Genomic DNA, 23,599 nt, shown 5'->3' with positions numbered 1-23,599 from the left:
TGTGGGTTCCAGTCTAGTGCGCTGAGCTGAACTAAGGGCTATCCAAACTTTGGGGAGTAACCTCAGGCTGAATGCAACAGTATCCTGGTTTGGACAAGGAGGCATGTGCTGGAGTGGTGTCCTTCCAACATTCAGAAGTCAGCTCCTGCAACAACCTGCTCCTGACATCCTGGTCGTACATGCAGGGGGCAGTGATTTAGGAAGGCTTAAAAGTGTGGAGCTGGTTAGAAGAGATATGCAGAGTCTACGTGCAGAGTTCCCCTCGATGAAGGTCCTCATTGGAGGAATGCTCATCCAGTGAAGATCAACAAGGCACGGATCTGGGTCAGCAACGTGATAGTCTTTTTCAGGGGATTGGGGGAGCAGCAATAAAGCACACAGACATTAAACACAGTCACCCGCGGCAATTTTTGAGGGATGGAGTTCATCTCACTGCCCTCTGCAATCTTTCTGAATGCCATCCACCTGGGACTGAAAATATACTGCTGATGTCATCTGGCCCCCTTCTCAGCTGTGACACACATGCTCTCTCTCTCCCACACACTTTCCCGCACACTTTCCCGCACACTCTCCCGCACAATCTCCCACACACTCTCCCGCACATAAAACTTAAATAGGCAAACATTGGCAATACAATAATGTAACCCCTCCCCCCCCCCACACACACATACCTGTGAAATCGTTTTTATTGTGACCTTTCATTACAGACGGGATATTGTAATGAAGACTATTGAATTATGCATATGCGGGTGTGCTTTGTCGTCAATCTTTTATCATCCAATTTTACGTGGTTATAGCGCAGTTCTAAACTTGTCTATTAGCCCTATATCCACATTGCATGGCATTGCAGGAAACCCTTTGTAGACACGTCATTTGCTGAGTATTGGTATTTTCAAACGTTTTTACTGTATAAATAGATCAAATGAAAATGACGCATTAAGTTAGCTGAGCAGACAAAATGGTCTATTGAGCAACTAGACAAAACTGGACCAGATTGCTATTATATCGCCAGACATTATGCGAAAAGGACAGTAATACATTTGATCCAAATGATCTATACAGCAACAATTTGCAGGAAAGAGTCATTTGAGTTCTAAATGATAAGGGATTAGGTACATAAGAGTATTAGGACTAGTTTAACATTAGAGGATGCATGAGGAGATAGTATTGTTAACTGAGGTCCTATACACAAATAAACTCAAAACTAAAAAGACGAGAGACAATATAGGATGTAGCTAGATGTTTTTATTAATGGTAACGCAGGTAACATCTGTTGAACAATGTAACTCATACCTCATACCATGTAATAAACACGTATGAAACACAGGATAAACACAACCAAAGGTTTCCACGTTTTCGACATAGAAGGTGGGATCTCGACTGTTTATGTCCAAGGCTTCCGATATTGACACCGACGTCATCTAGCAGCGTTGGGATGACTCTCTCAGGCAGGATGAAGACGGCTACATCGACCATGATCCTTTTCTAGTTACGGCCACTTTCACCATGATCCTTAGGGGTTTTTTTGGAGTCATTCAGTCCCATTCAGCAATATGGTGCCCTTTAAATTTAAATACTTCCGTCTTCATGCGTCGTCGGGAGTTTTCCATACGTGGATGATGTCAGCGCTATCACTATCTACTGGTTGTAGCCCTTTCCTGCAGTCAAATGAGCTAGTGGCCTCATGGGTGGAATGTTTCTTAATATTTTTAATAATTTCAGAATGAATAAACATTTAAAAAATATACGCCGAAAATGCGGTGTTTCTATGTCAAACGGTTTTGATAATTTTCATTCTTCTGTGATGTAAAAGTGTAATATTGGGATGCAAACTCAAAATTGAATACATTTCAACTCTATATCTGATATGGTACAGGTGTCTTCTTTTTTTTAAGCCCATAACCATGTGTGTGAGGTGTATACTTTTGTTTCAAAGTAGATTTGTTTAAGAATACTAAGAAACACTCTGTGTGACCCTGTTTTAGCCCACTGCAGTAAAAGGTTAATGTCTATGCTCCGGAGGCAGCGGTCGAGACCTAGCAAGTACATTTGAGTAATATGTGTAGTCGACGATATTTTTACAAAAAGTGTAGTAGGCATTTAGGTAATGGATAAGGAGGGGCGATAGGGGCTATAACATCCTCACTCCTCTGAGGCCTCCCTCCCCCTCTCAACCATGCTCTCTAAATAACCCAACACTGAGCCCCTGTAGTCCCTGTAGCCCCTGTAGCCCCTGTAGCCCCTGTAGTCCCTGTAGTCCCTGTAGCCCCTGTAGTCCCTGTAGCCCCTGTAGCCCCTGTAGCCCCTGTAGCCCCTGTAGTCCCTGTAGCCCCTGTAGTCCCTGTAGCCCCTGTAGCCCCTGTAGCCCCTGTAGCCACTGTAGTCCCTGTAGCCCCTGTAGTCCCTGTAGCCCCTGTAGTCCCTGTAGCCCCTGTAGCCCCTGTAGCCCCTGTAGTCCCTGTAGCCACTGTAGGCCCTGTAGCCCCTGTAGCCCATGTAGCCCCTGTAGTCCCTGTAGCCCATGTAGCCCCTGTAGCCCCTGTAGCCCCTGTAGCCCCTGTAGCCACTGTAGGCCCTGTAGCCCCTGTAGCCCATGTAGCCCCTGTAGTCCCTGTAGCCACTGTAGCCCCTGTAGCCCCTGTAGCCACTGTAGGCCCTGTAGCCCCTGTAGCCCATGTAGCCCCTGTAGTCCCTGTAGCCACTGTAGGCCCTGTAGCCACTGTAGGCCCTGTAGCCCCTGTAGCCCCTGTAGCCCCTGTAGTCCCTGTAGCCCCTGTAGTCCCTGTAACCCCTGTAGTCATTGTAGTCCCTGTAGCCCCTGTAGCCCCTGTAGCCACTGTAGTCCCTGTAGCCACTGTAGTCCCTGTAGCCCCTGTAGTCCCTGTAGTCCCTGTAGCCACTGTAGTCCCTGTAGCCCCTGTAGTCCCTGTAGCCCCTGCAGTCCCTGTAGCCCCTGTAGCCCCTGTAGTCCCTGTAGCCCCTGTAGTCCCTGTAGCCCCTGTAGTCCCTGTAGTCCCTGTAGCCCCTGTAGCCCCTGTAGAGCTCACAACCAACAAGGCTTTTTATTGGTTCCTCTACAGGCACCAGTCACTGGAGCATGGTAAACACATCATTCATTGCTGATCACTGGTAGCAGGCACACACACACAGTGGCCTCACTGTCATATGCCCTCTGTATATAGCCTCGCTACTGTTATTTTACTGCTGCTCTTTAATTATTTGTTATTTATATTTATAACACTTCTTTTTCTTAAAACTGCATTGTTGTAAGTAAGCATTTCACTGTAAGGTCACCTGTTGTATTTGGCACATGTGACAAATACAATTTGATTTGATTTGATATAGTCAATCAAACATCATGTGGAGCATTGTCTGTAGCATGATGATGTCCAGCACTTATTTTTTCCACACTTTGCATTCTGAGTCCCAAATGGCACCCTATTCCCAATGGGCCCTGGTCAAAAGTAGTGCACTATATAGAGAATAGGCTGCCATTTGGAACATAACCATAGCGTTTCCTTTCCCTCTCTATAAAACACTCTGCGGCGTGCCTCCATGACCTGCCTCCATTTGCCTCCATTCAGCTGAATGGGAGGTCATGAATAATGGCACCGCCTCAACTCTCCCTGAGTCCTTGTGTCAGCAAAAGAACAGAGAGAGAGAGGGAGAGAAAGGGGGAGAGAGAAATGGCCTCTAAACTGATATTGATTTACTTACTGAAAGGGCCAGTGGTCTCCGCATTTGTACTTTGTAGTTATAGCAACGAAGTAGTCTTCTAGTGATGTTGAGGTTCAGCCGGAAGTGAGCAGAGTTCCTCTATAGTGGCTGTGGATAAAGTGGCTCTGTGACTGTCAGGTCTCAATTTTCAAGTTTATATTGTCACGTGCACTAGTACAGCACTTTCCTAACAATGCAGTAATCAATACCAGTAGTACTATAAAAAATTTAATAAAAAATGTTAAGGAGAACAAAAAACACACGAGAAAAATAAATAATAATGTGTAGCTGAGTTGGTAGAACATGGCGCTTGCAGGTCAGGGGTTCGATTCCCGCTGGGGCCACCCATATGAAGAATTGTGTCGCTTTGGAAAACATTTCTGCTAAATGGCTAAATGGAAAGTAAAAGTGCAAAAGTATGTGAGAAGTCATCAGAGAGAATAACCTGAGCATATCTTTCTTTTGAAACGCACCAATAGAAAAGAGACAAAAAGGTTGAAAGGGATGAAAAATCCTTGTCGATCCCAGGGGTTGAACATTTAGTAGTCCTCTGATATGGATGATGGAGTCCTCTGATATAGTCCTATGATATGGAGGACCAGCTGTGTGTGTGTCTTTCCTCTGCTTCCTCATCACCCTAGAGAGGCAGTTTAACACAAATCAACGCTCCTTCAAATGCTGCAGACGCCGGGCCTCGTCTTCCAGACCTCCCATCACACACACCATAAACCTTTCTGTCTGTCAGTTCGTTCGTCTGTCCGTCCGTTAGTGTCTCTTGCGCTCCCTCTTTTTCGCTCACTCCTCTCTCTCCAACTGCATGACTCTTCCTCTCCCAATCCATGTCTGGTAGCTAGCAGCCCCACTCCATTCGGTCACAGTGACCTATAACCTGCCATGTACAGTAACAGCAGGCCCATATACAGACTGACCTGGCTACAGTTTTACCACAGCCCAGTGCAACAGAATGGAACAGACCAGCTAATCACTGCACTCTGGGACCAGAGAGAGAGAAAGCCTATAGCTGCATGAAAGAGGAAATGTAATTTGTTTCGATTTAACATTGCAGAGAGAGAAGGAAATGAGAAATACTGCAGCAACTCTGCTGATAGACTGTGATCAAATGGAGCAGCCTGCTTCATCTGGGTGTCATCTGGGTTTTCATGTTAGTTTGTGTTCTGGCTGTTGAGATGCAGTCTGTCTGTGGCAGGATTCACATGAGGAGAAATACCATCTCCTATTTGAGATTTTTCTCCTGTATTGTTTTGTAATACTGGCCTAGTGCGACAGCAACAGCAGTGTATTTGAAGCAATAACAAATATAGCTCTGTGAAATTCAATTTAGAATAGAAAAGTTTTGGCAGTGTAGGAAAGGGTAGTGCATTTCTTTGTTTGTTTGTTTGCTGCTGTTTGTCCATGTGGATGTGTATATGCTGTGTAATTAAAATCGGCTCCAGACATACAGGAAAACTGTGTGTGAGACTGTGTGCGTGCGTGCATGTGTGCAGACGAGCTTCTGGTGTGCATGTGACAAGCATGATGTGTGTGTGTGTGTGTGTGTGTATGTGTGTGTGTGATGGCTAAGCAGATAAGAGCAGTGCCTCTGTAGCTATTATACCTATCATGAAGACCAGTATTTTTTAGATTTTAGCAGACGCTCTTATTCAGAGCGACTTACAGTTAGTGAGTGCATACATTTTCATACTTTTTCATACAGTATGATGCTAGTCTCAGGGCCAGAGGCTTCAATACAGAACACAGCCAGTACTGCCTGTCTGCCTGCCAGGGGAAGGAGAGGTGTAATAGTGGGGCTAAGATGACAAGAAAGTCCACTTTCTGTTTGTATGTGTGTGTCTGCGTTTGTGCATGCATGTGTGTGTGGGTGGGTGTGTGTGTTAAACACAACTTTAAGAGATTACCTGTTAAAATGCTACTGATTAAGCTTTAGAGGAAAGTGGATTGTAGTGTGTGTTCTTTGTGTGTGTATTGGCTTTGGGGTTGTTTTTGTGTATGAGTACATGTCCAGGTATGTGTTTCTTTATGTGTGTGTGTGTATATGTGTGTGTGTTCAGACTTAACTTTAGCAGATTACCTGCAGTGTAATTGAGTTGCGCTGATGTTGCAGACAGTATCTGTGATTTGGTTGGGTGTGACATGGCGATACTGTGACACACAGGGTGACATGCTCTCATGTCTGTTTGGGTCTCGTCACCAGGCTGCTACTACAGGTACACTGGGCCTCATCTCCTTTACAAAGGCCACCAGTGACAGTGAGGCCTGTTTAATGAATGGTCTTTGTATAGAAGTACGCATTGGCTACGTCCCAGATGACAATCTATTCACTATATAGTGCAGTACTTTTTGACCAAAATTAGTGCTCTATGTAGGGAATAGGGTGCAATTTGGGACACACCTAGTCTGTTTCCTAGTGGAATGAGTTGGTGTAGACAGGGGATGTTTGGATTCTGCAATGTGTCATTATATGAGGCAGTCTGGAGGCAGTGCACAGTAATGTATAATAATTGAACACATTATTTTGCACACTCAGTCATGCAAGCACATTATCATGAATAACTATCACATACACAATCAATTGTATTTCAATTATAGATTATATTAACATTTGACGTATGTCTTTAGTGCATTGGAAGAAATAGCTTGTGGCAATCCCAACGTCTACCACATGGTTTGATTCAACAGACCTATTAATGAGCTTTAATGAAAGCTATTAGCGTATTGGCTTCTTGAGAATAATGAAGGACTTGGACTCTTCATGGTCATTATGGTCTAGCTGCTGACAGAATCAATGTACCAAATGTTTTCTGAGTGTGCTCCACTCCTAAGTGAAATCGTTGTTTATTAGCGTTCCCTCTAAGTGAGATTTGAACCAAAAACCAGCATGTGGACAAAATGATTTCTGTACATAAGGCTTGAAGCTGAGCTAGTTCAACTAGACTATCTAGAGTGTATACCAACTACAGGGATGTATGGTGTAGAGTGTATACCAACTACAGGGATGTACGGTGTAGAGTGTATACCAACTACAGGGATGTATGGTGTAGAGTGTATACCAACTACAGGGATGTACGGTGTAGAGTGTATACCAACTACAGGGATGTACGGTGTAGAGTGTATACCAACTACAGGGATGTACGGTGTAGAGTGTATACCAACTACAGGGATGTACGGTGTAGAGTGTATACCAACTACAGGGATGTATGGTGTAGAGTGTATACCAACTACAGGGGCTGTATGTATCAAGCATCTCAGAGTAGGAGTGCTGATTTAGGATCAGTTTTATCTTTTCAATCACAATGAATAACATTTTGTGGACAGGGGAACATGATCCTAGATCAGCACTCCTACTCTGAGATGCTTGATACATGGTCCCAGGTGTTCGTAGTACGTAACAACGAACCAATTTGGTTTTAGGGTAATATCTCTTCTTCTGTGCCTCTATTTAGCATATAAGATGTTTCTGTATTCTCCTCATTCCTTCCTGGCCAGAGGACTGCTGGCACTGGCAGCCCCAGATGGGCCTGTCTCCCCTGTTCCTGGTTCTGACCTGGTGGGTGGAGGAGTGTCTGGTGACAGCATCAGGGTACTGTCTGTCCACCTCTGTCACACCCTTGTCACTAAGACACAGTGTCTGGCACAGGAATCAGATCTTGACACAACCCTTCCTGAATGCTGTGCCAGTGAAGTGGTGATTGAGATTATTGGAATTGATACACTGTTAAATGAAGAGGTACAAACGATGTCATAAGGTTGTTGTATGTAATAAAAAAGCTGCTCAGTTCAGGTTCACTGCTGATGTGAGTTTAGATGTACTGTCAGATGTATGTCAGATTGTGTGTTTGGTGGTGTGGGAACATGTGTAGCCTATGGCCCATGTGTGTGTGTATGTGTGTGCATTCACATACGTGTTTGTTTGGCTAAAAGTGTGTGTATTTGAAGCAATGTGAGTGAATGTATGAATGAGTGTGTGTTGATACTTCCCCCTTTGGAAGTGGACACAGCCTGGCTCTTGGGAGTACATTTTCTGCATAACTGAGTACTGAAACTATGAAAAACAGTTGCTTGTGGCAGCGAAGCGCCGCTCATAAGACAATGCATCATCTCAGTGCGGCAGCAGCACTGTGGCAGCCCACAGGACACTGATGCAACACCAGCCTATTGGGCCAAATGGAAACACTAACATACAGCAGCAAACCATCAAAACCAATCATCTTCAGGCTATAGGTCAGAGGTCAGGCCAAAGAGTGTCTCATCACAGACCGGCCTGTCTAGTTTGAGGGAGGATGAGTTAGGGGATAATTCATTCCCTTCCTATCCTTCTCCTCCAGTACTACAGTAACTTCAGTTCTGTTCTGAGAAGCTGTGATTTATTCCATTGCTGACTGCAGAATTCTGAGTGCAGCACTGCTGGGCCAGCAAGCCCATGAAAACTCCATCCATATCTCCAATATATTCATAAACGGCCAGGAAATAAAAGCCTTAAATGGCTTTTAACTGGCAGGGTGGAGGGGCGATACAGAGCCCATAAAGTGTATGCGTTTTAAGAGTTCCCTATAGCACAGTTCACTTCTCACTGTATTCTATATGGAAGCCTCAGAGCTGTATTCGTAGCTTCAGCCCTTTCCCCTGTGTAATAGTTTGCTCAGCGGAGAGTGTATCATCTAAGGCCTCGACGTGACTTGTTTGTCGTTTTTCCATGGTTTTCTATGGAATGTTGTTCATTACCTCCATGTCAAGCCAACATTCACCTGCCTCTCCTCTCCTCTTCTCCCTGCAGGGATGTGGGTTGGACTGAACACTGAACGCTCACTCTTTAATCACAAAAGCACTCTCCATTCCCTGGGAGTCCGGCGTGAGGGGGGGATGGAGGGAGGAGAGGAGACATGTGGGAAAAGATGGATGAGTCTGGGGATGAGGCCGAGGCTTTCAATATCCCGTCAGTCAACCGTGTGGATTCACATATGATGTGGCCTTTGGTGTACCTATCTGTCTATCTGTCCTGGTAAATATCAAGTGTATGTGGGCCTAAGTGAAATAATTTTATTGGACTTGGTACAAAACAATGAATTGGAATCCACTTTGAATAATAAATGTGTAACATAAAGGATGAACGAGAGATGTTGCAACTCATAAATGTAAGACATTGTGTGGTTTTGTGTGGCTCAGTTGGTAGAGCATGGTGCTTTCAGTCGTGTTCGATTCCCACTGGGGCCACCCATGTGAAAATGTATGCACACACTCCTGTAAGTGGCTTTGGATAAAACCATCTGCTATTAGTATATAGGCTATTAGTAAGGACTGACATGAAGGAAACTAAGGAAGCTCTTACATCCTCATATCCTCAAGCTAATGCAGTTCTCCTGTATGTAGGTACAGTAGATCAACAGGTAAATGGTGAAAAGTATTTTCCGATCAATAGAAAGAGCATTTGTGTAAAACACAGCCTGTCACATAGATTTTACACTGATAGCACTGTCCTGTTTACAGAGAATAAGTAATCATTATCACTTAATATCTTTCCTTCCCTCCCTATCCAACCTCCTCCCTCCCTCCCTCCCTCGTGCAACATGATCTGAATGCAATGACACCCATATGACATTTCCAATATCGTACAGATTCAGTACTGCTTTACCAGCTTGTGTAAATATAGAGATATTGTAATAGGTATTTGGTTATTTAATTGTTCATAGGCTTGGATTAGGCCATATTGGAAATGATCTGTCGTCCTATTGGTTTATGTGTATCATGTGATTGTTAAGACAATATTACAGTTCAGCTCAAAGTGATCTTGGGAAAAGTGGATGTGTGTGTGTGACTGTGTGTTTATGAATGTGTGTGTGTGTGTGTGTGTGTTGTATTGTTATCTTTCAGAGCGGTTGGATCCGGAGTAGCCCTACAGGCTGAGGTCGGCCTGAATAGATGGTTGATGGTTAGCAGGTTGCTAAACAAGCAGAGGGTGTGTTTCCTGTGTTCTGTCTGTGTATGGCAGGCAGGCAGGCAGCTACACAATATCAACATTACACTGACTTTACCTGATGGAAGCACTTTACTTTCTGAACAGCGTTTTCAACTGTCTATTCTAAGATATCCACACATCAGCATTTAGCACTGTATGAGAATGCCATGTATTATACCATTCATACACCATTAATATACCATATACTGTACCATTCATACATGCTAAGCTAAACACCAGCAATGGATCATATAATATTCTTAGTCTTTTCCAGAAATACCAATTCTTGCAATGAGGGTGGAGAAATTAGAAATACCTGATAGTGTCCAGGATAAGTATGTACTGTATGTCTAATGAGAGAATAGACTGGCCCTCATCAACATTTCACCTCATAAGCAGCTCAACGCTCTGCATTTCCTGGAATGAGACGGTTATAGGGTGGAACCAAAGGCAGTACAGTGGCTTGCGAAAGTATTCACCCCTCTTGGCATTTTTCCTATTTTGTTGCCTTACAACCTGGAATTAAAATGGACTTTGGGGGGGTTTGTATCATTTGATTGACACAACATGCCTACCACTTTGAAGATGCAAAATAATTTTTATTGTGAAACAAACAAGAAATAAGACAAAAAAACAGAAAACTTGAGCATGCATAAATATTCACCCCCCCAAAGTCAATACCAGATCTTATTTAGGGGCTTCATAGCAAAGGGGGTGAATACATATGCACGCACCACTTTTCCATTATTCATTTTTTAGAATTTTTTTAAACAAGTTATTTTTTTCATTTCACTTCTCCAATTTGGACTATTTTGTTTATGTCCATTACATGAAATCTAAATAAAAATCGATTTAAATTACAGGTTGTAATGCAACAAAATAGGAAAAAACGCCAAGGGGGATGAGTACTTTTGCAAGGACTGTATGAATCAAATTGTTCTTACTTTCCCGCGTTTGGAGCAAAGCGCTGATAATTACTCCGAAAGCTTTGCATTTTATATTTCAAACACCTTTCTGATGCCGGCGGGGGGAGGGGGAGAGCGTGGTGTGCGTTAAAGTGTGGCGGTACATTATTGTGTCTGTGAGCATATAGACTGTAATTGATCTGCTGTTGCTGATGATAGAAGAGACCGCCAGGCACCAGGCCCACCTGAGGCCCCAAATCTGCACTCACATTTCTAAGAAAAGGAGCTCATACATTTGGCTAGTGTTTAATTAATAGTTTTTGGGATCCATGTCAAAACAGATTGCTGTGGTAGATTTGATGCAGCAGGGAAGGGGATACGTAAGCACTTCAGGGCTGCCTCCCAAATCGCAGCCTATTCACTATATAGTGCACTACTTTTGACCGGAGCCCTATCTGGCCCTGGCCAAAAGTAGTGCACTGTATACTGAATAGGGTGATATGTGGGACGCAGCCCTACATTCACTACATTCTGTCTCATTGGCCTTTAAAACGCCACTTAAGCAGCCTTGGAGTCTCATAACCACTGATGTAGCCCGGCTCATTAAGCTAGCTGCTCCCCAGTACATTTTACATTTTAGTCATTTAGCAGACGCTCTTATCCAGAGCGACTTACAGGAGCAATTAGGGTTAAGTGCCTTGCTCAAGGGCACATTTACGTCATTTAGCAGACGCTATCAGTAGTCCTGATATCGGCCATTTAGGTCTGTTGAACACATTAGAGGAGGTTGTTTATTGTCAGTTACCATGTCTGTTTATTACTCATTGATTTGAAGGGGTTTATCAATGAATGCAGCTTCAGATGTGGGATCTTGCTATCAGCTGTTGTGCTCATGTTAAGATAGAGTACAAAAGGGCCAATAGTGAAGGAATCTGTAGATCCAGACAGAGAAATTTCCCTCTCTCGCTCTCTCTCTCTTTCTCCCCCTCTATCCCTCTTTTTCTATCCCCTCTCTCTCTCCATCCCTCTCTTTCTGAGTAAATATATCTGACCACGAGGATGCATTATAAATAACTGCAGCTGAGAGATGAGACGCTCGATAGAGGAGAGATGGAGTGAGGGAGGAGTAGAGGTATGGGAGGAGAGGTTGATTAATGAGGGAAGGATTTGTGGATGGCCCAACGGGGCCCCTCTGTCCTGCCACTCAGGGGCCAGATCAATCTATCCCAGGCCCCCGTACATCTCTCACGTATGGGTCCATGTAATTCAGACTCATCCCCTGGCTATCAAACGGTTAATCAAATGGAATTGTTGCTATAGTGAGTCTGAATGACTGAGGCCCAGTACACACTCAGGTTGTACAACTGATGTACAATGCATTTGACACAACGGTTGTGATACAACTGATAGTTTTTTGTTACAACGAAGAGCTTGTCTGTGCAAAAATGTTGACACAACCATTATGTGTAATAATCTTTCTGCAGAAAAACTATCAGTTTGGCACACATTTGGCACACATCACAACCGATGTGTGCCAAATGCGTTGTAGGCCTACATCAATTGTAGAACAAGAGAAACACTGGAATGGGAAGAAAGTTGAGATAAGAGAGAGACAGAGATGGATTTAGGTATGGATGGATTAGCTGAGAGAGTGATGGGAGCTGAGGAGGCTGGAAGCTACTTGCATTGTAGATATTTACTCAGAAAGAGAGGGATGGCGAGAGAGAGGGGATGGAAAAAGAAGGATAGAGCGGGAGAGAGAGAATAAGTTAACAATTCAAATAAGTTTAAACACTTCACTTGAAAGAATCAACACTATTTCATATCATTTCAAAGTGTACAAGTAAGCTAACTCATATGTAAAGGTTAGACATCTTAGTAACAAGTAGGCTATTATTACTAAAGCATAATTTCAGGTGAACAAAAAAAAGTCTATCAGAGGTGGCCAACCTCGCTCCACTGATCTCTGACTCTACTGGGTGAGCAGACTTCTTTTCCAGCCCAGCAATAGCACACTTGATTATCAACTAATTAGGTTTGATACATTTAGATCAGGTGTGTTAGTGCTGGGCTGGAACAGAAGCCTACACACCCAGCATAGTTGGCCTGCTCCGGTTGTAATAGGTTTATATATTGTATGCGAGTTTTAAACTATATTTTTTTTGACCAAATTTGCTAACATGGGTACACATACTGTAGCTTTGGTCATCATGCTAGCGCTTCATTGATCCATGTAGACGGCACATCAACTGGACTGCCTGCCGACCTGCACTGAAACTAATTCAAAGGGAAGAGAACAATTATCTCTGGCCCCCTACCATGCTATAGAAGGGGTTCGGAACGTTACAGCTGCTGCGCTGCCCTTAACGAGTTCGTGAAGAAACTCTGCAAAGACAGGAACGTCTCCTTTTGTGACAATTTTGACTTGCTGTGGGAGCAACCAACATTATTTAAAAGAGATGGGATTCACCCTAATCGCAGGGGTTCCAGGATTATGTCCATCAACATAGCAAACTGCTTAAGAGACTGACGGTCTGGGTTTGGTAGTGCTCCACTACAGCTGTTAAAACCAAAGTTCCAAAGACTGCACCTAAAATTGTGTATAAACGTTCAGATAAGAGGTTTTGCAATTATTCCTATGTCGAAGATGTGAAATATATTTGTTGGTCTGCTTCTTCCAGTTACTGATAGGCATGCACCCACCCGGCTAGGGACATAAATTGTAAAGTGGTTATCCCACTGGCTATAGGGTGAACGCACCAATTGGTGAGTCGCTCTGGATAAGAGCGTCTGCTAAATGACGTAAATGTGCCCTTGTGCAAGGCACTTAACCCTAATTGCTCCTGTAAGTCGCTCTGGATAAGAGCGTCTGCTAAATGACTAAAATGTAATGTAAAATGAGAAACTGACTGTTAGAACTGCCGAATCCCCATTGATAGATTATTAATTGAAAAACTGTATGGCTGAGAGGGATGAGGCAAAGGGAATAGCAAATAAGTCCGACAACACAGCAGACTGGCAAACATACAGTAAATTGAGAAATCACGGAACTAAACTAAAGAAAAAGAAGAAGAAACTATACTATGGAACAAAGATAAATGATATAAAGACTGATAGTAAAAAGCTCTAGAGTACTTTAAATGAAATTCTAGGCAAGAAAGCAAACTCGGCTCCATCTTTCATTGAGACAGATGGCTTGTTCATAACAAAAACCTTTGATATTGCCAACCACTTAAATAACTTTTTTGTTGACAAGATTAGCAAACTTAGGTATGATACCGACAACCTGGATGGTAAATTGCTGAGGTTGGTAGCGGAGTACATTGTGACTCCTGTTTGCCACATCTTCAATTTAAGCGTAGAAGACGCTGTGTGCCCTCAGACATGGAGGGAGGCAAAGGGCATTCCACTACCCAAGAATAGCAGAGCACCCTTTAATGGTTCAAACAGCCGACCAGCCAGCCTGTTACAAGTGCTTAGCAAACTTTGGGAAAAAATGTTTATCAAATACAAAGTTATTTTACAGAAAATAAATTAACAACAGACTTTCAGCATGCTTATAGGGAAGGGCACCTCCACCATGCTCGGCACTGACACAAATGACTGATGATTGGCTGAAAGAAATTGATAGTAAAAAGATTGTGGGAGCTGTTTTGTTAGACTTCACTGCAGCTTTTGATGTCATTGATCAAAACCTACTGCTGAAAAAACGTAGGTGTTATGGATTTGCATCCTCTGCCTTATTATGGATTGAGAGTTACTTATCTAATAGAACACAGAGGGTTTTCGTTAACTCTCTCATGCAACTTCAGTTGAGTGTGGTGTACCGCAGGGCAGCCGGCTAGGGACATTATTGTTTTCTGTTTTTACAAATGACCTTCGACTGACCTTGAATAAAAGCCTGTGTGTCTATGTACGCTGACGACTCAACCGTATACACGTCGGCTGCAACAGTCAAATAAATAACTGAGACACTTAACATAGAGCTCCAGTCAGTTTTAAAATGGCTAACTAGCAATAGGCTGGTGCAAATATCTCAAACCAAAAGCATAATATTTGGGACAAATCACTCACTCAACGCTAAACCTCATTTAGATCTATTATTGAATAATGTCGCTATTGAGCAAGTTGAGGAGACTAAACTGCTGGGTGTAACCCTAGATAGCCAGCTTTCATGGTCAAAACATATAGACTCAATGGTTGCTAAAATGGGAAGAGGTCTGTCCATGATAGGGCGTTGCTCTGCCTTCTTGACATCTCAGTTGAGCTGACAGCCTACAGGCCCTAGTTTTGTCACACCTGGACTACTGCCCAGCTGTGTGGTCATGTGCGGCAAAGAAGGACAGTTGGTCTAGAACAAAGCAGCACGTATCGCACTTAGATGTACACGGAGGGAAAGTGTCAGTAACATGCATGTCAGTCTGTCCTGGCTCAAAGCTGAGGAGGATTGACTGCATTCTAAACACACGCCACTGCCAGCAAAGACCCAATTACTCCTTATGATCCTCTAATCGGGCCTCTTTTGTTAAGCTAATGTAAATGAATGAACCCGGTTCTCTGTTTACACATGCTCTGTTTAGTACATCTGTGTTTCTGTTCCCCTGTCGAAGCTAACGTTACCACACGCACACACACATTCCTCTCTATCTCACGGAGCACTGAGCTGTTTCCCCCCATTCCCGTTAATCTCTCAGATGTTTTATAGGTCCCTTCGGACACAGCGGTAAATCCACAGGGAGTGGCATTTTGTTGTGTGTGTGTGCATGTGTCAATGTGTGTGCATTCATGTGTGCATGCCGGTTAAACGAAACTGCCAAGCACCACCAATTACCGGGAACAATTAGCTGTGAGTGTTTCCGCTATACGAGCCAAGACATCCCCGTAGCCTCCTAAAAATCAGTTTTACCGGGATACAAGGGCAGACCCTTTTCTCTGGGTGGCATAAATCCAAGGGTCCTTCTAGAGGCTCAATGTGGGTCCTCAACTGTCCCTACCACAACCCCTTTTATCTGAGACACACACACACACACACACACACATACAAACATGCATGCAGGCAGGCATGAATAGGTGTACAGCAGCTATGATATACATGAACGCACACACACACACATATAGTACTGGTCCTGTAGCATATATGGGGCTGTCTGGATTTTCATTTGGGAACTGTTGTTTTTTACGGTCTTTCCTGATTGCCGCTGTATATTACCTGGCTTTACCATTTCGTATTATTTCCCTTTATTTCCCATTACCACCCATTATGTGTCGTAGCTGTGGGCCTTACCGATGCACTCCATCAGGCACCGTCCCAGTCCGTACTTTCCTGCTGGGACACACCACATTAGGACCACTGCTGCTGCCCCTGTAGAGCAGCACTGCTCTAAATTACTGTTGTTACCCCCCTCTTCTCATTTTTACATTTTTATATTCTTAGTCATTTAGCAGACGCTCTTATCCAGAGCGACTTACAGTTAGTGAGTGCATACATTTTCATACATTCTCCTCTTCCCTCTTTCCGCTCTCTCCCTTCCCTTCTTCTCCCTTCCCTTCTTCACCCATTCACCGCTCCTCACATCCCCCTTCCTAATTGCTACTCTACCAAACTCTCTCTGCCCTTTCAGTTTCCATTGAATCTAAACACAGTTCATTTTCCGGCTTCCTATTCTCTTTCCCCTAAATGCAAAGGAACATTTCTGGGCCCGGCGGCACGCACCAGAGAGAGAGAGCCTGTTGGATCACATAAATCACAGCAGTACAGACTCAGAGGCTGCTTGGCAAAGATGCATATCTACTCCCTTACTCTCAGAACCACTACAATATGAAGTCTGTTCCTTTATCTGCATCTCCTCCTCCTTTAGGATACTGATGGTGTTAGTGCCACAATAGGCTTTTCAGGTGTAATCTCTGGTGACAGAATGGAGGTAGCCAGCTAGCTAACACAAGATTTGGGTCCCGAGATTAATCAGTTTAGAAGTGTTTGTAATGGCACTTTCATAATATAATATGCCATTTAGCAGACGCTTTTATCCAAAGCGACTTACAGTCATGTGTGCATACATTTTTGTGTATGGGTGGTCCCGGGGATCAAACCCACTACCCTGGCGTTACAAGCGCCATGCTCTACCAGCTGAGCTACAGAGGACCATGCAACTGTGAACTGCAACTCTAACTAGTGTAACTAGTGCTCTGTCGCAGCCAGCCGCAACCGGGAGACCCATGGGCGGCGCACAATTGGTCCAGCGTCGTCCAAGGTAGGGGAGGGTTTGGCCGGTAGGGATGTGGGTTCGTTTCCCACGGGGGCGGGGGGCCAGTATGAAAAAAACACACAAAAAAACGTATGCATTCACTAACTGTAAGTCGCTCTGGATAAGAGCGTCTGCTAAATGACTAAAAAATGCCCTGAGCCAGGTGCCAAACCCTGAAAAAGGCTATGGCTGAAACGTGTTGGTTTTAACAATAAATAAATAAAAAATGTTGGGGTGTCCAAGTTTTTATTTGTTTTGTCATTTTTTTGTTGGGGTGGGTTACAGGTACAACATTCATTTAAATTAATATATTCAGTTCATATAACATGTACCCGTGGGCTGCCACTCAAAGAAAAACAAAAGTAAGAAATACATACAGAAAATGATCATATCGATCACACAGGATTTTGTCATAATAAAATTGGTATTTAAAGAAAAAGAAACAAAAAGGGCGGGGCCTATTCCACCCGAAAACCATATTTTCCACCCCTTCCCACCGCGCCTAGCAACACAAGTTGGTTGTCAGTCCCCCCCCCCCCCCCGTATCTCTATCTGCCCCCCACCCTCCTAATCATTGCTTTTACATGCACCCTCCTGTCCCGCCTCTCAGCGACCAGAGAAAAACCTCCCCATACCCCCCCTTCCACATGGGCCTATATTGTTTGTATGTTTTGGGCTTTATAGGTTGTTTATATTATTTGTATGTGTTGGACTTTAGCTGAGATTATTCTTTACAGAGTCAAGTATATTTGTCGAGGCCTCATTTGTTCCTTGACTAGCACCATTCATTCTTGCTGTCGATAATTCTAACGTTATAACTTCTAATAGTAACTGTATCCACTGGAGAATTGGGAGAGAGTGAGGTGATTGCCATCTAAGAGGCAACATCTTTTTTTGCGGCAGTGCTGCCTGCCAGCAGTAATCGTCTCTGATTGATTGAGAGATTCAAGGAGCTATCATTGTTAAGTAACATAGTAGATGCAAAGCATTGAATATTTACATTCATCCACTTCTAAATTAATTTTGTAATTTTGTCCAAGAAGCATTAAACTGCAGGGCACTACCACATCATATGAAGGAATGTGCCTACCTGATTTATGGTACACAGTGAACAGTTGGGAGTTGGAGCCAATTTCGTCGTAAAACATTTCCTTGGTGTTAAATACAGTCTGTGAACAAATTTAAAATGTATAAGTTGATGGTTCGAATTACGGGATGCCAAGGTCATATTTTTCCATATTCTGTTCCAGTTAAAGGGTATAAAGAAGCATTTTTATCAACTCCCACTGTCCTACAAGATTTGTTGAATTTCCTCAATACTTCAGTTTGCGTCTCAATTCATGCTCCTTGGTTGGAGAGTGAGACAGCGGAAGTGTTTCTTTACCAGCAACTCAGGGGGAAGCACGGGATCAACTAAGTCGACTCTTTTGATGTTGTTTTTCAGAGGAGAACAGAAGCCTATCTGCATAACTCACAGTGCATTAGGAGCTAAGTAGCACTCCTTGTACTCCAACTCCCAATTGATTCTCTGTAAAGTAGGGGCCGTATTCATAAAGCGTCTCAGAGTAGGAATGCCTTTTAGCCTTTTAGATCACAATGAATAAGACTACATGGACAGGGGGGACCTGATCCTAGATCAGCACTCCTACTCTGAGATGCTTGATACATACAGCACAGGAGAACAGTCTGGAAGACAGGCTTTTTTAGAATCTGACTGTTTGACAGTACTACAAAGGAATAGTATGATTTTTTCACACACGGATGCATTCACCGCAACCCACTGCACAAACATGATTGCAGTTACAGCAGACTATCAGAAATCAATGAGGCAAAACCCAAGGTGTTTTTTCTCAGCATATCAAATGTGTGTGTGTGTGTACAGGTGCATGCTTGCATGTGTTAATGTATGATTGATTGCCAGAAGGATCTATATGTACTCAGTGCTTTGAAGTGCTTGCTCATGTATGAATAGATGATTTGGATGACTTGTGAAATATTGACTCACCTCTACCCCCTTCTCATCTCTTTCCCCTCCTCTCTTCTCCACCCCCTTTCCCCTTTCCCCTCCTCCCCCTCTCCTCTCCTCTCATCCACCCTCTCATCTCCTCTCCCCTCTCATCTCCTCTCCCCTCCACCCCTCCTCTCCTCTCTCTAGGTGTTGAAGGGCAGTAAGAAGCTGTCCCTGTCGGTGCGGTCGGTGGGGCGTATCCCGGGGGGTTATGTCACTAACCATGTGTACACTTGGGTGGACCCTCAGGGTCGCAGTGTGTCCCCTCCCCCTGACCTCCCAGAACACCGCAGTGCCACCCTGAGACGCACCGACAGCCAACGGCGCAGCACCATGCAGATACTGCAGGAGGGAGATGAGAAGAAGGTGAGCCTGTTTACATACGTATGTAGACATGCACGCACACACATAATCACATATACCAGCTCTCTAGAACAGTTGGAGTCATGGAGCATGGTTTGATCCTACAGTTGGTTGGTTGTTAGGGTGACAGGTCACTGAACACACACAGGTACCCACTCAGATAGACTCTGAGTGCATTCACATTATCACTGGCCTCTGAAATGACTTAGTTTAGCATTTAAGAGTGTAACTTGGTGTTGGGTGTTTCCAGATGTCAGCTGTTCAGGGCTTTCACATGAATCATTATGTGATATTGTCTCGACAAATGAGTCTGCTTCACTCTTCTTAGCCAACAATAACTCACTTACAATAACCACAATAGCTGCTCAATTTGTTGTAAAAAAGACACAGCATTCAGAATCTTAGACAATGCTGGATTTTTTCTCTCTCAAATCTCTCTCTCCTTCCTTCCCTCTCTCCCCCTCCCTTCACCACCACCCCCAATTCTCTATCAGGTGAACCTGGTATTGGATGATGGCCGTTCACTAGGTCTGATGATCCGGGGGGGGGCAGAGTATGCCTTGGGGATCTACATCACCGGAGTGGACCGGGGTTCTGCCGCAGAGTGTGGTGGACTCAAGGTAACCACCGACATGGGTTGCATCCCAAATGGCACCTTTTCCCGACATAGTGCACTTCCTTTGGACCTAAGCTCTTGTGACAGATTTTCATAGCTAGCGCAAGCTTCTGACAATACCACCAACCCAGCTATCACTCACGCACACATGCAAACATTCACAATAGGTCTGATAAGACAGGCATGTTAATGAGGTCACCAGAACTGTCCATAATGCTGAATATCATCTGGGGCAGTTCTCTCCTCTCTCTTCCTTTCTCTCTCTCTCTCCCTCTGCAGTTTATCACACATTAGGTCACTAAGGGACAGGAAGGATAGTTGGAGTCTGGGCACTCCTTCTGAAGGATCAGACTCACACTCATGGCAGGATAGTGATCCTCCATGTTAGTAGTGACTGACAAGCCCTCCCAAGGGAAATGGTGGGTGAGAGAAAGAGAGAGAGAGAGAGAGAGAGAGAGAGAGAGAGAGAGAGCAGGAGAGAGGGAGGGAGGGAGGGAGGGAGAGAGAGCGAGAGAGGGAGGGAGAGAGAGCGAGAGAGGGCGGGAGGGAGGGAGGGAGGGAGGGAGGGAGAGAGAGCGAAAGAGAGAGAGAGAGAGAGAGAGAGAGAGAGAGAGAGAGAGAGAGAGAGAGAGAGAGAGAGAGAGAGAGAGAGGTAGACCGAGAAGGAGAGGGAGAGGGAGAAGGAGAGAGAGAGAGAGAGAGAGAGAGAGAGAGAGAGAGAGAGAGAGAGAGAGGTAGACCGAGAAGGAGAGAAAGAGGGAGAAGGAGGCTCAAAGGCTCAACATCATCATTACATTTGAGAGGGGCTTCAAGGGAAAAGACGTCTGTTTCTTTCTCTCCATCCGCCTCTCTTTGCTGTGTTCCAGACACTTGTCTGTTTACCTCTCTCCGTCTCCCTCACTCCATCGCTCTCTTGCTTTCACTGTTGTCTTAAAGACAATTTGCCTATGTGTGCTTGTTGAGTGGAGGGGATTGTTTTGGTTCAGTCTTTTCAGTTTCTTTCAGAAATCTTCAACTAGTAATAGTTTTTTACCTCTCTGAGTTTTGATGGATGGTGGTTTGATGTGATTTGATAGGGAAGGCGATGTTATCATCTGAATATATTGAAATGGGGACATGGATATGGCCCAGTTATGTCCTCTGTTCTAGTGAGCAGCATGTAGACATTTCACATTAGGCTATGAGGAAAAAGAAAGGGGAGGCAGGGGAGCAGGATCTAAATATAGCCCTGTCTCTGTCTGATGTGTTGGGCCCGTACCTTTTATGACAGGGGGGAGAATGAACAACGCTTCAATGGACACCTGGTATCCTGCTGCCGAGACATACACACTTTTGACGAGTTTCGGGGAGCATGAGACAAAACACGGACACACACACACAAAATAATAATAATGGGATTCAACATGCATCCATACAGTACGCTGCAATCATAATGTGCATTATTACTGTAAAACTTCAATTAAACGCTGAGTCTCAAATAGCCGCCTGTCCCTTTTAATAGCTGGCCAATGGCACACATTTCAGCAAATAAATGCCCAGGCTATTCATTTCAGTTTTACAATATTCTATTCCGGTGTATAGTTTTGTGAATGTGTGGTGTTTACTTTGGCAAAGGGTAAAGTCAACAAAACACAGTCCAATCTGTTTGTTACAGATTCTATATAGTTTTGGAAACAGAAAACTGTATGGAGATCAAATGTTTCATCAATGAGAAAATGAGCAGAATGTCGGCCAAAATCCATCTGGCTCCATCTTCTCCCACTGGGCTTCATCTCATCACCATATTTGGTAGTGAGTGGAAACGCCAACCGGATGCTTCACATTTATACATCCAGTGAAATATATAATTGTTCTAGCTGTGTGTTCTCTCTATAGAGTGGTGAGGAAGAGGAGGAGCTCCGCTGACTCTTATACCCCTTTCAGACATATGGAATGTGGCGCCTTGAAAGCGCCTCGGCTTCGGCATGTTTGTTTGTCTGAAAGGGTACACTATGGCTTTTTAAATGCCGCCATGAAACCTTCTCTGAAAATAGTTTTAAAGCGTCACTGAACGGGCATTTAACTTGTCTGTAAAGGAACTTCTGAAGCAGGACTAATGCTGCATTTAGACGAGGGATGAAAAAAACGTCATACCAGTCGGCATAGCAGGACTAGAAAGCTAAAAAGTACGACAAGTATGCGTTGCTATGGTGATTTCAGTAAACAATCAGTGAAAATCAACATCCGGTAGAAAACAACAGATGGCAAAAGTTGAAATATTTTTACTCTGGCGGCAAGTCCTGTCTACTGTGGCAGCTGACGGCATTCAATGCCAGCCGCAATGGCATTTACCGTCATGCTCTCATTGAAAACAATTACATCCGGTTTGCCGTCTACCTCGTACAATCTAAACGCAGCATAACGTCCATCACAAGGCAACGAGAACTGAAAATCAAATGATCTCGAGCTGCCTGCGTGCAGCCTGCCTGCCTGCTGCCTGCTGCCTGTGCGCAGACCACTCGCTCCTAAGAAAAGCACTTTGAAGTTTGTTAAATACAATGACCTACCAATACATTTAGTAGAAAGAAATCACATCTATCTACCCTACCATAAAAACAGAAAATAAAAAATGTAGGTTATTGAGCCAACAATAATGGGTGCTGCACACTTAAGCAGACCAGGATCCAATTGGTCGGCCCCTGTGGATTTCTTGTTGTCCATTGCTAGCAAAGCATCCAGGACTTATTTTTCAGTAAATAGCCTAAAAGAAAAGCTTTGACTATAATTTCCCTGATCATTCAGCAAGTTTGCTCTATCAGTATCCAGCCCAATATCATTGTGAAAAGGCTTAGATGTTATTTCAAAGAGATAGCCCGCTGAAATAAAATGGTGATTAAATGCATCAATAATGTCATTTTTTCCCGTAATGAGGCCAGTTTCTGAATTAATTTGTTGTGGCAGAGGAGGAAGTAGAACCCTTCAGGGATTCGACAGTTTTCCAGAATTTAGTTGTGTTCCCATTACAATCCAAAAAAGATTTAGCCTTTCTGATTTGTCTTACATAATGATTCCTCAGTTGCTTAAAAGCTTGCCAGTCTGGGACTAACCCTGTGTTCCTGGCCTTGACCCAAGCATCATCTCTTTTAAAAATTACTTCTGATCATTCCTAAAGTGTACCAGGCATTTGATCTACCTTTAACCCTTAATTTCTTTAAGGGAGCATGATTATCCACAATAGTATTGAAGACATCTGCAAAAAGGCTCAAAGCTAAATCAGGTTCAGGGATACCTGAAATACAATCAAGGTCACTTAAATAAAGATCATGTAAAAAAGCCAGTTCACAGAAGTTTTTTAAGTTCCTCTTTGTTATGACACAAGGCTTAGACTTTTGTATTCTCACATCTCTAACACAAACAACTGGGCAATGTTCACTAATGTCTTGGGCGAAGACACCAGTAGAAACATATTTCTCTGGTGTAGTCGGTAAAATAAGATCAATCAGTTAACTTTGAAGGATCTTTAGGGTTGGACTGTGTAAGCTTAGTCACCAGCTGGGTTGGGTTTAGATCATTACACATGTCCTTTTGATTGTCTGAAGCCTGCATTTCCCAACTATAATTTAGCTCACCCAGGATAATAACTTCTGATTTAGTAAAAGAAGACAACAAACTAGTTAACTCCTCGAGTGCACAAAGGTTAGCCGAGGGAGGACGGTAGACCCCTATAACATTTATGGAAATATTTTCCCCCAGACAAAGGCTTAAAGATAACAGCTAAAGTTTTTTGGCAAGAGA

At 43.8% G+C, this 23,599-nt stretch overlaps 1 protein-coding gene across 1 annotated transcript in view; it reads left to right on the top strand.

Annotated features, from left to right (window-relative positions):
• The window catches only part of LOC311127967 (whirlin-like), a 149,022-nt gene that overhangs the window by 33,648 nt on the left and 91,775 nt on the right, over window positions 1-23,599 (top strand). Inside the window, exons 2-3 of the mRNA XM_084159878.1 lie at window positions 18,994-19,212; window positions 19,704-19,829. Of these exons, the coding sequence (XP_084016004.1) occupies window positions 18,994-19,212; window positions 19,704-19,829 (345 nt within the window). The remainder of the gene's footprint in view (window positions 1-18,993; window positions 19,213-19,703; window positions 19,830-23,599) is intronic.

The sequence above is a fragment of the Coregonus lavaretus genome (genome assembly GCF_964263955.1).
Source record: "Coregonus lavaretus genome assembly, chromosome: 4".
Lineage (NCBI taxonomy): Eukaryota > Metazoa > Chordata > Actinopteri > Salmoniformes > Salmonidae > Coregonus > Coregonus lavaretus.
The sequence above is the reverse complement of the archived record's forward strand: the minus strand, read 5'-3'. Positions and strand labels throughout refer to the sequence as shown.